Source organism: Mytilus galloprovincialis, chromosome 7 (genome assembly GCF_965363235.1).
Source record: "Mytilus galloprovincialis chromosome 7, xbMytGall1.hap1.1, whole genome shotgun sequence".
NCBI classification, from domain to species: Eukaryota; Metazoa; Mollusca; class Bivalvia; order Mytilida; family Mytilidae; genus Mytilus; species Mytilus galloprovincialis.
In genome coordinates this window covers 85,990,174-86,005,092 of record NC_134844.1, presented here as the reverse complement: position 1 = coordinate 86,005,092, position 14,919 = coordinate 85,990,174, and the positions used below count along the sequence as shown (strand labels likewise).

The 14,919-nt window shown below is 30.3% G+C and overlaps 2 protein-coding genes across 8 annotated transcripts in view; one reads left to right on the top strand and one right to left on the bottom strand.

The window, feature by feature from the left end:
* Positions 1-14,919, bottom strand: part of LOC143083911 (1-phosphatidylinositol 4,5-bisphosphate phosphodiesterase delta-1-like) — a 113,047-nt gene that overhangs the window by 73,968 nt on the left and 24,160 nt on the right. The window contains exon 1 of one of the 7 annotated variants that reach the window (XM_076260310.1): positions 5,397-5,458. The exons of the other annotated variants lie outside the window; for them this stretch is intronic. Within the exon in view, the coding sequence (XP_076116425.1) occupies positions 5,397-5,448 (52 nt within the window). The 5' untranslated portion in view covers positions 5,449-5,458. Of the gene's footprint in view, positions 1-5,396; positions 5,459-14,919 lie in introns of those variants that run through there. 7 annotated transcript variants of the gene reach the window in all.
* LOC143083912 (barrier-to-autointegration factor-like) lies at positions 1,966-5,518 on the top strand. The gene is made up of 4 exons (XM_076260315.1): positions 1,966-2,058; positions 3,093-3,218; positions 3,430-3,614; positions 4,697-5,518. Exons 2-3 carry the CDS (start codon positions 3,093-3,095, stop codon positions 3,604-3,606), a joined length of 303 nt encoding a protein of 100 aa, XP_076116430.1. The 5' UTR covers positions 1,966-2,058; the 3' UTR covers positions 3,607-3,614; positions 4,697-5,518.

Genomic DNA, 14,919 nt, shown 5'->3' with positions numbered 1-14,919 from the left:
TTTATCAAATGGTAAAAGAAATACTGATTTCTGAATACTAGTATTAAGTCTGGTCACGCATTTTCTTTCACGATCGAAATAATACGTTGCCTGATCTTTCACGATCAAGTTTGATGGAAATTCAACAAATTCAAGGTTTTCATAAACAAATTAACGCTTTTAATGGAAGAACATGCTATAATTTTACTGTACTATCAGATACACCAAAGATTAAATTTCAAATATATCATGATATTCTGAAATATGACCATTATAGGTACAAAAAGGGTGTTATTTGTAATTAATTTCATAGACACGCATTGCGCCTTTTGTGTTTTTTTCAAAAAGTGCTTCATATTTTCTTTATCTTCTTTCACAGTTATGTTGAGGAAGTTAAACCATTTTGACAGACATATTTTTTTGTTAGGATTTGTTCCGCGTTTTGAAAATTGAGCGATTTTTTCAAAGAATTTGAATTAGAATATACATTAAATGTCTTTCACGATCCGTTACCAGAACGTTCACGATCGTCTCTCAATACTTGACCGCCGTTGGATATTTTTTCACGACCATTTCTCTCGATAAACCGAATGACACCCGTGTTTTTGTATAGGCTTCTAATATTTACAGTTTATTATCTGCCTTAATCAACTGACTGGAGGACATCAAAACAAAATAATCATAACATAGTATGGATTGGATGAATGGCATAAACAGAGAGTTTCTGATACATGTACTTAAGGTGGTACCTAACACTACAGGGAGATAACTCTGTAAAATCAACTAAACGTTTTAATTACGTTGTGTTGTAAAGGGAATATCAAGCTTCTCAATGATCAAAATTTGTGTTTGTCAAACTGCTATATAACCAGTGTAATTTTTGTGATAAAATGATTGGTTCAAATTTTTTGAAATTTTTATATTTATGTCAAAGGGTCGAAGAAAATACTTTGTCAAATTTTTATGAAATTAAACGAGCCAAATTAATGAAAGTGTTGGGTACCACCTTAAAAAGTTTATATAACATTTATGATTTCTATTGGTTTTACATTATGTATATCTAGATCTTTTTGCAATTATTTACATATCAAACTGATAATGTTAAAAAATCTCATATTCATATACGGCCCGGTATATTGAAAAAATTTACTTTATAAAAACAATAAAATTGATAACGAAAGAGGGGATGTGTCAAACATGTCAAAAGGACACAATCTGACCAGTTACAGCCAAAGGCCACCAGGAGTATTTGGATCATCAATACAGCGAGAAAAGCCCACATCTGAAAGCAGCATTCACATGTCGAATTCCAGAAAATATTTTGTCAACCCTTTTCTGTATGTTGTGATGTTAGTACTATGATTTGGTGGTAAAACACCTTTAGACAATCTAATAAAATTGATTCTTTAATTGCTCCAGGCCTGTTCTGATAAGTCATACATCTTGCACTTCATACAAGTGAGAAGCTCAGCTAGGCTAGCTATTAGATCAGGTTCAATCGTGACCATTTTCTACATAAATAAATGCCTGTACGAAGTCAGGAATAAGACAGTTGTTATCCATTTGTTCCATGTGTTTGAGCTTTTGATTTTGACATTTGATTAGGGACTTTCAGCTTTGAATTTTTCTCTGAGTTAGTTTTCTTTTGTGATTTTAAACTTTTTTTCAGACTTGGAGCAATTTTCAAAAAGGATTGAATTAAATCACATGTAAATTGACCTATAACAAAACCATAACTTTAAATTATTTTCTACTGAAACCTGTCATTAATTAAAGTGTGGCCAGTAGCATATGTAATGCGATGACCCCTATATGTATTTCTGTCACGGACGTTAAATTCTATTTATTAAAATGGGTTGAGTTTTTTCTATTTTTAATTTTTTATAGGTGTTACCTTTCTAGAAGTTTCTAACTATGAATAGAAAGTTGCAACACATGATGCAGTGGACAGCTGTCCAGCTGGACCAATCATTTGCCTTCGTTGTGAGAAAAACAAAGCATATCTCTACATTTCAAAATTCAGATTAATAAAAAGAATTGGAGATCAAAGTTATTCATCAGGCCTAAACAGATTTAAAGGTATGGATAATATTCATGTTTAAAAATATATAAATATCTACATTAAATGAAACCAGCTAATTACATCAAGAAGAAATAAAAGTGTGATGATTTTGTACCTTATGTAGGTTAGATGATTTACATTAGTTACAGTTCGGCAGATTTAGCCTCATTTTATACATTTGATTTTAAAATAAGCATAGAAAAGAATAAGATGTTTAGTGGGTAAATCTTGTCTCAGATCAAATGTGATGGGGTGTTCCAAAGGAAACTGTAATACTAGTAATGAGGCACTATGGAAGAACACCTCTTCTACAAGAATATAGTAAGGCTACCATTGGGGTATATAAGCAGGAGTGATTCCTAGCTCTTTGTAATTTGTCTGATGCTATGAAGACAATGGCCATGAAACGAACGGTATGTGATAATTAGAGAAAGAATACTTGAGATCGTTGTTTCTATAACTAAGTGTAAAAAAGAACAGGTTGGTGGCCTGTTTGTATTCTCTAAAATGGAATTGCATTCAAAATGGTAACAAACTTATTTTAAAATAGAAATAGACACACGTACCCTGTGTAAGCAGGGGCGGATCCACAGCCATTTTAAAAAGGGGGTGGGGTCCTAACCAAAGACAAAGGGAGGGGGGGGGGGGTCCAACTACATGTTCCCATTCAAATGCAATTGCACAAAAAAAGTAGGGTATGAACCCAAAGGAACCCCCCCCCCCCCCCCCGTTCCTCCTGGATCGATTCACATGAAATTGATGCGAGTTAAATTTGCCTGTGTAGAACGTGATATAGGCATGGGGTCTTATTAATGACATCAGGTACCAATGACCTTGAGAATGTAATAATGTCAAAGTTTTAAGGCCATCATCGTCAAACAGCGTTTCAAAGTGAGCCTGGACGAGTGTAAATTTTACAAAAGGAAAACCTTTCATTTATTTTTGAAATTTATATATTTGTAAATAATATAACAAACACAGTGGTTTTGTTTGATGGAAAATAAATTATACTACTTTAAAATTGATATGTATCAACACTTTATATTTACAGATGTCGGGCGTGACTGAAAAACATGCAAAATTTATTAATACAGCGATGGAAATGTCCAACATTTGTAATGTTCCAGGCATTGGATATGCTTCTGCTGAAAAGCTAGGAAATAAAGGATATTTCTTGGTAAATAATTTTAAATGTTTAATCTTGAAATGTATTTTCATGAGTATAAATTCTTGCTGGTCTCCTATGACCAGATGCTTTGCCATAATTAAACAATAAGTGAAAATAATATATATATATATTTTTATTTTTACTTCTTATTTTTAACTTAATTATTTTGTTATATCTAAATTACACACAAACTATTTTAATAAACCATTCCTTATTTCAGGCCTGTCAGCTTTTTATGAGGTATTTACAATTAGAAGGTAGTCAATTTACAGGTTGGCTACAAGGAATAACAGGAAATAAGAAGGATGCAGAACTGGCATATATTGCTCTGGAAGAGTGGAATAAACAGTTTGGTTCCCACAAGGGAAAAGTTGAAAATGTTGACCAGACACAATAGACTTAAATGTATGTAAAATAAATGTTTGTATGAATCTTTTATAGTTTTCTCTTTATATATACAATTACCAGAAACAAAAACTCTTCATTATTTCATATTTAAATTAAGGGCTGAGCTTAAATATTAGTGACTGTTATCAGGCAAAAAAACAACATACAAATGGATTTATGCTTCTGTAAATTGACAAAACAAATTTAGATGAATTTACAACACATTCTTTTATAAAAGTTATCGAAGTTATTTCCCCTTCTATAACCAAAATTGAAAAAAGTAAATCAAACAAATCTGTATTTGTAAAAATAATCATTGAAGATTGAAACAGATTCTGATTGTTTGTCTGTTATTTCAAAATCTAAGATGGCAGAAGTCACACCTTCAGGCCACAGACCACAATTAATTCCTCTATCAGTTCTTTATAACGTTTCGCATCATTAAAAAAATTGCACCATGCACTTTTGTCAAATTTTGTGTGTGTGTAATGTATAGTACTAGTCCAAATATATATCCAAAATTCAGAAAGATTGAACCAATCACTTTTACAAATTTAGCCAATACACATCCATACCCCTATTGACAAGTCAAGAGATGTTCCGAAAACTGTAAATATTGCCTTTTTGCACTTGGCCTTAATTTATAATAATCACTCATTCCATATCAAAATCAGTTTAAATACAACATCCAAAAATTTATTTCACCTCTTTTCTTTCATTTCCACCCAAAAAAATCAAAGAAATGATTGAGGAAGGGAAAAAAAAAATTAAGGAAAAATACACTCTAATTAAAAGGAACTATATTCGTGGACAATGAAAAGTGGGGTCATTAATTGTGGTCTTGGGCCTTCATTGCCATATTTTCATGGACCTATCATCAGCTGATTATCTAGCATTTTTTAAGTGTTGTAGTTTAAGGAAAAATACTTTATGGTAAGGAATTTGAATCTGAGTAGAATTATTATCTCCCCTTATTTTCCCCAGCAGTGGTTGACATCTTTACATTTGTATTAGATTTACCATTAAGAAGGTTATTTTGAATAAAACTGTCTACAAAACAGGTTAAATTTATAGTTTAATGCTTGATAATTATTTTTCAGAGATTTGATTCAACCTGAAGACTTCCTTTGACAATTTTTGGAGCATTTTGGATTTTTTAAGCAGTGATTTCGTGGCACCAATAGAACTATAAACAATTTGATGTGATTGAATAAAACAGACTGAATTTACCCGAACTTTTTGATAAACAAATTTTAAGCTGATTTCTGTGAATCTATTTTTAGTTTTAATGAAATTGGATAAACAGACATGGTACTTTGTAAGGATGTTTGCTACCTTTGGTTTTTTTTACTTTTAGTTAGATATATGAATCCACTAGTTTTATCCATGTAATAGCTAGGTGCAATTAAAATATTTTCCCCCTCTTAACCCACTTTTTTGGGGGGAAATTTTGGTAACATCTTTGTTATTTTTTCATAGTTTTTTTTTAAGGAAAAAGATGCCATTTTTTTTTCAGTGTTTTAAAATCCTGAGAGAATCATAATAAATCCTGCAAAATTTTCAAAAGCTAAAAAAATATCAAAAACAAGGGCACTCTATATGACCTTTCTTTTTTTTTTTTTGCTTGTTAAGTTCTGTTTTTCATATACTCTCAATTTATTGCAGTCACTTAAAAAGATTATTATTGAAACAGAGTAGCGAACATCCTTAAACTATGCAGTGAACAACTGAATACACAATTTTACTGTTAAACTTTTTAAATCAAAATTAAAATAAATCAAATTTAAAATTTCTGCTTACTGATTTGATTGTCTATATTCTCCAAGTTATCCTGATGCTCCATAGCTTCCATAGAATTAATGTTAAAAATTTATCACTACACAAAATTGTATGTTCCAAATAATATATAATACGACATCTTTCAAAAATAACTTATAGGTTGCATTTCTGTAAATATTGACAATGCAATTTCCCATAGGAACTCCTTTTACGGCTAAAACTGTACCACTTTTACTATGAAGTTTTGAAAAAAATCTTATCCTAGAATTGAAAGTTCATTTGCACCACAATTTTTTTCAAAGGTCAAAATATAGGGATGTGCGGCATATTTTCAACGTTTATATGCCCCGAACTTCTCAGAGTTGAAACTTACACTTATTTTCTTAACTACCCCTACCTCGAATGAAAGGTTACCACAGATTTCAATGTAAACAATAAGCACGTGTTTATTTACTGGTAACATTCCCCAGTTCTGTCTCTGTGATATGGAACACAGAGAGCATAACTGGGAACCAGTATGTAAACAAAATTAATTTTCTATGAATATTCTATTTCTCCCCAAAAGAGGCGTGTTGTCAGAAACAGCTGTATTTACAAAGTGCAACCTATAATCACAGGTAAAATATTAATTTTACTTGTATATTAACATCACCATACAAGTAACTTTTAGCTCAAAAGGTGTTAATATCTTATATAGAACTAGCTGTTAATGAAGAAACTGATGTCAAAAACTTAATGAAAAATATGAAGTTAAGGTATCATCCTTCCAAGCATTCAAATTTTGTGCATTCAAGTTCAAATTTGTTTTTAAGTCACCAATGATCAGCCAGCAGAAACTGTTGTCAAAATACTTGTAAACTTTTAGTATTGCACTTAATGAATGTATGTTTCAATGTCTATTTCAAATTTAATTCATCACTTCAAATCTAGTATAATAGTAGCCACAAATGCTATCATTCATTGATTACACAGATTTCTCTTTCAGCATTAATTGTATGCAGAACACTCAATGTTATCAAAATTCTAATCAAAGTTTTAATACTCCACTAAAGAATGTTTATTTCAATGCAAGTTTCCATCTTAGGAAATAATTCACATAAGTCAATCTCGAACTAAGTATTCTATCTCCAAATAAAGCAGGTCCAAATTTCAGGATCCTAAATTGTTCACTTATTTCTTCCAATTTGTTCCAAAATAATTTTTTTCCATTCATCTATGAAATATTTTTTCCTCTTTGTCATAAATATGTTAATTCCTTTTTCACTTTGAATTAATATTTTTCCAATCCATCTATAAATCAAGTTTTTTCCATTCTTTTAAGACTTGATTCTTCCATCTAACTATACACTCTTTCAGGAATAGGTTATATCTTGTTTAGGCAGAATTAATTAATACCTACTGAATTAATAATTTAGGTATGTAGTATTTGGGTAATCACTAATCGAGATCACATTTATCAAGAATGTATTATACATAGTGACTGGTCAATAGGACATCAATGTCAACAAAGTATTTGACCAGTCAGATAAAACTTTGTGAATATACATTATTCTTATGCATATATAACCAAGAATTAAAAAGACCCCATTAAGTAATTGGTAAATGCCGAAATTTACCTATAATTTTCACTACAAAAATTACCAATAAACCTGGTAAAACATTCACACTATAATTCAATAAAATACTAGGTTTTTTTATCAATATTTGTCCATTTCATTATGAATATCTTGTTAAATAAATATTTAAAACTCTGTAATAAAAGTTTCTAATTTCCAGTTTCAAGCACATTTGTATTGTTCCAATAATTAATCAATTTCTTGCTTCAATAACAGGTTTAAATCAATCGCGCTAATAAAAACAAACTCATTATTTATTTATGAACAGAAGAAATGTCTTATTGAAATATTTTTAGTCCCTTTGGGAAAATTGGGTTATTTCCCCTTTTGGTTAGAAGAAATAAATAAAATGTAATGTATAGATCCAATTTTATTAACTGATAAATGCAAGTAGTTTGATACAAGAGTATTGACTGATTATCTCATGTTTAATGTCCAGTGGCAAATATTTCATGATGTATGTACTGGACGATAATTCAGAATTATGGTTTCTTTTCAACTCATTTCATCACAGGAGATTTCTGGAAAATCAGGCATAGGTAAACAATTGAAGCTGGTGCTGATTTATTAAACTATATATTGAGCTGTTTGGGGATGGTAGCACAGGTTTCTGGTATGTTAAAACCCAACCCTACTGAAAAATCATCATTTTCAGTCTATTTTCAATTTTAAAACGACCTTGAGAGGTGGACATTGACCAAACTGTTTCATTCATAAAATTTATAATGGAAATGGGGAATATGTCAATGAGTATTACAAGTTACCTTATAGCAATCTAACCAGACTGAATGGAAGCATATGTGGCTTGAGTGCCTTGCTGGGGTATTATTCTTGGCAAGCCAGATCTACCTAAATGTTGGGTTTTACAGATTGGCACTGGATATCAAAGGAGGGTGGACTCTCCTTTAGATTTCAAGTAATATTTGACTGTTGGTTGTCTTGATTTTTGTGATATACCTTTGTATTAATTGTTCTGTTGTTATCCCAGTGGTGGATCCAGCCATTTTAAAAAAATGGGCTTCCCAACCAAGGACAAAGAGGGGGTTCCAACTATATGTCCCCATTCAAATGCATTGATCGGCCAAAAAAAAAAGGGGGATTCCAACCCCCGGAACCCCCTCCCCCTCTGGATCCGCCACTGTATCCCATCAATCAGTCTTAGCTATTAGTGAGCATTGATTAATAAATAGATAAACAAATATTTCTTGATTTACAGCTAAATTATGACAGCTGTACAGTAATTTCCAGTTAATTGAAAATCCCAAAGTAATTATATAATATTATTCTGGAATAACTTATGTATATAGCTGGGTCTCTATTCCACCAGTAAAATTGTTTGTCTGATTGCTGTAAATGCCTCAATAAGATTTCTGTTTAGTTGATGATCCGCTTAATCTTTGTTGCATGTTATGGAAATTCAACCTTGTTCATATATGATTATGATATTTGTATCCAAGATATACCAACACACAACATCTTTTAATGTTTCAGTTAAAAGTAAATATGAACAATAATAATCCACATATGTTCAAGATTGATTGATTGATTGATTGTTGGTTGCTTAACGTCCAGTGGCAAATATTTCATGCATATTTAGGAGGATGTTCAAGATTGACATATAAACTATATGGCAACATATAATTTGAACAAAACAGAATGGAGATGTAGGATGTACAAAAATATAAGGTCAAATTTATTTTGGCTTCACTGATTTAGTGATCCAAACCATAAGAAACATGACACTTGCACCAACCATGGTTACATAATTGTTGGAGGGAGTTGGTTGACCTTTGAACCTTCAATTTGCTATCTCATACCCTTAATCTCCTGTAATTCATTTGAAATCACTGGTTGATATATTCAGTATTCCAGTATAGTCAGAAAGTTGAATGTTGGCAGTATATGGAAGAAGAAGATTTAGGTGCCAGGTGAGCATGGGCCCCCTTTATAGAGCTACATATATGCTAAATGCATACATAGACTTTTAACAAACATCACTCCAAAAAGTTGGCCCACCAGGGCCCCCTCTTTTTCAAAATCCTGGATCTGAACAACTAAGCTTTACATGTATATCTGGACATAGCTTATGAACAGAATCAATTAAAATGTAAAATCTATTATTCTCTTCATCTTTCAATTCTAAATCAGTAAATAAAGTAATGCTCTCCCTGAAGACCCTCTTCAAGGTGTTAATTACACCTTCATGCAATCAATGATTTAAATAGATCTAGCAACCCAATCAATACTTTTAATTAAATTTCCAGGTCTTTTGAGGTCTAAATAAGGGAAAAAAACTACATCCTTAGGTAAGATGTACATGTATCACGAAATTGGTCTTTAATCCACCGCCAATGAAAGCTGGCCGCCACGAAATAGCCTAAATGTGGTGCTTAAAAGTGGTGTTAAAACACCAAAAATCAATTAATCAATTTATTCATTAAATGGGGTGTATTAATGGGTTGACAGAAGCACATTTTGATTGAAGCACAGCTAGCATGTTTAAATGCACATGTCCAACACTAGGGTTTATCATTTTGGCAGCCATTTTTTTTTTTTGGTGGAGGACCCGGAGAGAAACCCACTGACCTGTGAGAGGAAAACTAGCAATCTTAGTCAATTAAAACTGCAGACAAAGGCAACTGCCATAGCAGTGATTAAAACTTACAACATCAGTGTTGACTGGCTTAGTGTTTTCTGTCAGATCTCATAGGAAAACAACCTTTAAAGCATTTTTGGGAAAGTATATTCGTAATGATATTTTCAAATGGTTTTTCGTACAAGCAAAAGGAAAACATGCAATTAACCAAGTAAATAATTCACCAGTGTTCTTCTATATGTTCCACCACAATATAAATATTTAATTGGTTATTGGTAAAAATAGGTTAGTTCAATAACTTTCTTGTTTCGTCAAATTAATTACTGTTAATTGTCATTTCAAAAGTAATTAAATTCCCAACCCATTATAGTTTACTATTACTTGTAATTATGTATTTGGTAACTGGATGTATCTTATGACCACATGGTTTCAACTGCTAAGAGACTTGTATCAGTTACCACAAGGGTCATCCAACCATCCATGTCCATTAAACCTATATGTCAAATGTAACAGGAGAGCATGATTTATATTACAACATCAATTAGTCTGCTCTAGGAAACGAACCAAAGATATCTGTTTAACACAGGAGCACTTTAACTGAATGAGCTATAAAAAAGTACTTCCCAGGCAGAATGTGTCCACAGTACACAGATGCCCCACTATCACTTTCATTTTCTATGTTTAGTTGACCTTGAAATTTGGGTAAATACTCTTATTTGGCATAAAAATTAACAAGATCATATCAAAGGGAACATGTGTTCCAAGTGTCAAGTTGATCAGACTACATCAAAAACTACCTTGACCAAAAACTTTAACCTGAAGCGGGACAGACAAAAGGCCAGACAGAACGAACAAACTCACAGACAGAAAAACATTATGCCCCTCTACTATCGTAAGTGGGGCATAAAAAAGTATTTTCCAGGCTCAATGGCATATGGCTGGCTAAGGTAACTACTACATGTACAAAGGGAAGCAATCCTGCTAAACTTCCACTACCTCAAGAATATCATATACCGGTATATATTATGACTCTTCCAACACCTTCTCAAAGACAACTTGTTAATAGCAAATATATTTATATATGTAATGTACTGTGGAAATTTGATTTAATATGAGGATATGATTGACACTCATGACTCATGACTGGAGGAAAATAATAAATGATATTCAGAGTTCATTCCTATATTAAATGCAGTCTATAATATTGTTGACCCAAACTAAGAATTTCTTCTCAATTAAGCATAAAAAAAGAAAGAGTTTCTAAAAATATTTGACTAGAGAACAATCACATCAACCAACACATAAGTTAATACAAATTGGTCCTACATAATTTCTACTGGTCTTCTTCATACAAGCTTGAAACTTAAAATTTACAACAAAATTGATCTGTGCCAAAGTGCCTGAAATCATATAAAAACATTGTTATGGGGTTGTTGTTATTTTCTATTATTATTTTCTGATCTAAGATGGGGTGGACTCTCTGGAAAGACTCATTCATCTGTTATAACTTGTCATATTGAGTTATCTCCTCTTTATTCAACTCCATCTGATATTCAAAGAGAGATAACTCTATTTTTATTTCTGTCAAAAGAAACAAACTCATGTATGTTTTTTTCTGAAAAATTTATTATGCAGTTAAATGTAAATATATAAACAAAAATTAAATATGACAAAGATATATTTTTTTACATCATTTGAAATATACACATTTAATATTCAAAACATATCAGCACTGATATACAGTTATGTATGTGAAAAATATATTTCCCCTTTTTTAATATAAACATAATACATAAACAACTCTCATTTCTTAAAGACCTTTCACGTTTTAAATACAAAAATAATCTCAAAAGAGATGTTAAACTTAGAGCAATCACATTTTTGACATTATTATATTATGATGCAAATATTTGCTAAATTATATAAGTTCTAACGATTTTAACATTATCTCGAGGATCATATACCTAAACTTTAACCTTTACCAATGTATCACTTTAAGTGTCCAAACATATTTTAATTTAACATCAATTGAAAAAAAAATCAATGATTCAAAAAATTTAATTTTCTAATCTACATAATAGTTTTCAAATAACAAAAAATATGGATTTTTTTATCTTGAAAAAAATTCCAGAAAGCTGACCAAAAAGTGGAACTAACTTTGAATCTAATTTAATTTAACATAATCAGCAAAGTCTGACTCCACCCAATTGACAAACTATATCATTTATCTGACTCTGCCCACTTGACAAAACATTTCAATCTATCATCGACCAAAGTCTGTGAAATACTTAATATTTTGGCAGTTTACACAATATACAAGCATTATAATATCTATTATGCAGAATAAACTAATCTAAATTATTTAAAACAATCAGGATTTCATATAACATATGCAAAATTTCTTGAAAAATGAATGAAATAAAAAAATATATAACCTGGATTTCATGTTTTGATTTAAGAGTTTTCCCCCTTAGTACAGTGGTTCAATAAATACTTCAATAAGATCAATTAGGATCAACCAAAAAATTTGTGATTTAAATTCTTTTCTGACTTAGAATGTTTTACAATTACATTTTGTTTTTAACCATACAAATTAAATGAGAAATAATTTAAAGCAAATAAACATTAAATAGACATGATTCGATGATATTTCTATAATTAGAACATCCATTATGAAAACGACCTAAATAAATATATTCCAAATTATGGACAATGTAAGAACTTAACTAAATGCCCCTTCGCTATCTTTCGCCTCAATTAAATCAATTCTTTTTTATTTTTCAATTAAATGCCTATACTTAAGCAAAATTTATTGCAAGGTCAGAAAGGTGAAGAAAACTTAAAAAACTGATTTCCATATCAAAAGAGACATCCAATTTGATGAAAATATATCGTGATGATGTCAAAATTCAAAAGTTTTTCGATTTAAATCTTCAACAATAAGATTTCTAACGAAATTTTCACAGTCTGATGAGGATTGCCTAATTGATGTAGTAAGATATTTAAATTGACTGGTAAACAGTATTATTCATACGAAATTTCAAATACAAACATAATAAGTATATATAATAGAGTATTTTAAAAATATTAGTTTAGCAAACATTCATAGGTGCTTTGACATAGAGATGGTATACTTGAATAAACAAAGGCCTAACAGTGTGTACACGTAGCTTTACGATCGTGATCTATTTTTATCTAGAATTTTCGTATGAATTTATTCTGTACGCTGTTTACACATGGTGATTTCATGCTAGTCAATATAATAAATTGCTTTGTATTTTTTTACCTATTGAAAATAATAAGTAAAGAATTCATTGAAGCAAAGCATTCATTGAAGTGAAGAGTGGATGGCGTTTGAGTCATTATTTATGACATGTATGCATAAGAAATGATGTAATAAATTATAACTTGTTTTTCTCATCTTTATTTGCTATGAATCTTTTTTAAAAGACTTTTCTTCACAAAACATCTACATTAAATGAGAAAGTATGGGTTAAAATAGTACATCTAAGAAAAACGAGATCTATCCCCATAAATTAGATGTAATTTTCTTTATAATGAAATGGCCTAATTCTTCTGCCAAGTGAATCAATACAAAAGGTATGAATAATTGAAACATCCATCAAACTTGGGAATTTAAAAAAAGAAAATAAGATCTCATTCTTTCCATGTCAAAGAGACTTTTATCATGAACAATCTATCTAAATGAACTTTTAAAGTTATTTCTTAACATGTTGAAAATCTAGTTTTAAAGGAAAAATATTTTCGCTTAATTAACCACTACATTTCTTTATTGCGATTTACAACAAACTGTGACATGCAAATTGTTAGCCCAAACTACTTCCAATTAAATTCAAACCTTATTATCTAAATGGATGTACAAAATTTAGTGAGTTGTTTCCCTTTCGTAAAAATGTAACTTTGTAGTTATTTCCCTTTCTCACAAAAGGCTTCTGAATTCAAGATAGATACAAATAAGAGCACAAAAAAAACAAACATTTTGTTTACAGAACTTTCATAAATAACAATATCCAGATAATTCAAATACAAAATTAGTTTAATTCAAACAAATAATGACAATCTATAGAAAATTTCAAAAAATACATTTTAATGTTTTGTTCAATTGATTTCCAAGAACACAAGATACTATTGCAATTCAGTACTGTAACATTTTTTGGTGACAAGATAGACAACTCTTTCATGAAACATGGAAGCAGCAGATGCCATTGTTCGAGTATTATTCGCTAGCCATCCCTCCAAATTTATTAGTTTGTAAATTATTAGTCTTCTGGTTCTGTTCTAGCTCTGACCACTGGCACTGACTCTGCAAACAAGGTCATTAGGTCAAAGGTCAAGTTGATATATAAATTCATGATTTTTGTTCTTAAATTTGTGTTAATATTGACTTCCAACATAAAAAAAAGTAAGAAACTAAATAAACTTTCCCAGGTGTTCGAAATACAATTAAAGGACTTAAATATCAAAGTTAAAATCTTTATATCTGTTATAATTTTCTTGGAAAAATCATAATTTAAACCATACATGAATGAATTGAATATATGCTATAAGGCATCAATTTTCACATTTTTTCTCAATTTTAACTCATGCATGTAAATTTTGCAAATAATTTGGAAACAATACATGAATACCTTAGAAATATTTAGTGTCTTAGTTTTTTTAAATTGCTAACCTATATCCTTTGGTAATCTACTATCAAAAATACTTTTTTTCCAAGAAGTGTTTATCAAAAAACAGGTATAAATAGAGGTTATCATTTTTCCAAGAATTGTATTTAAAGGTGCAAATTAATTTTGAATAAAGTATAAGTGTTGATTTGTTTTTTAGTTCTAAAACGTAAAATTAGGATAAATACATAAATATAATTATTGCTAAATCTTTTTATTTTATTACGAATAAATAATTTTTACAGTGAACATGTTAAGTGTAATATTATTACTTCTTTTTATATAGCACAGCCATTTCCCTTTAGCAAGAGTTATCTCCCCTTTCACTACCATTTATCACACTAGACAACTTCTGGAACATGGTAATAATTTTCTATTTCATAAATGCTTAATTTTGTGCCAAATAATTAACTCAGTTAAAGAGAAAAACAAAAAAATTTTGAGTCAGTCAAAACTAGAAAAGGCAAGCAGGCAAGCTCTTTCTTAACATTACTTGCCAAGTTCAGAAAAAAAAGACACTTTGGGCTTGCCTTATAAATCATAGGCAATCATTAAGTTCTTGCATTAGTTTTCCAAACAAAGGGCAATAACTCTTACCAATGGGAGATAACCCATGCTAGACATAAAGAAAGACTATCATTCATACA

What these genes read in the sequence shown, in the direction of transcription:
- LOC143083912 (XM_076260315.1), top strand. Translation starts at nt 3,093, where the DNA reads ATGTCGGGCGTGACTGAAAAACATGCAAAATTTATTAATACAGCGATG. An exon ending in GAAATAAAGGATATTTCTTG is followed by an intron (nt 3,219 to 3,429) that starts GTAAATAATTTT and finishes TCCTTATTTCAG; the next exon opens with GCCTGTCAGCTTTTTATGAG.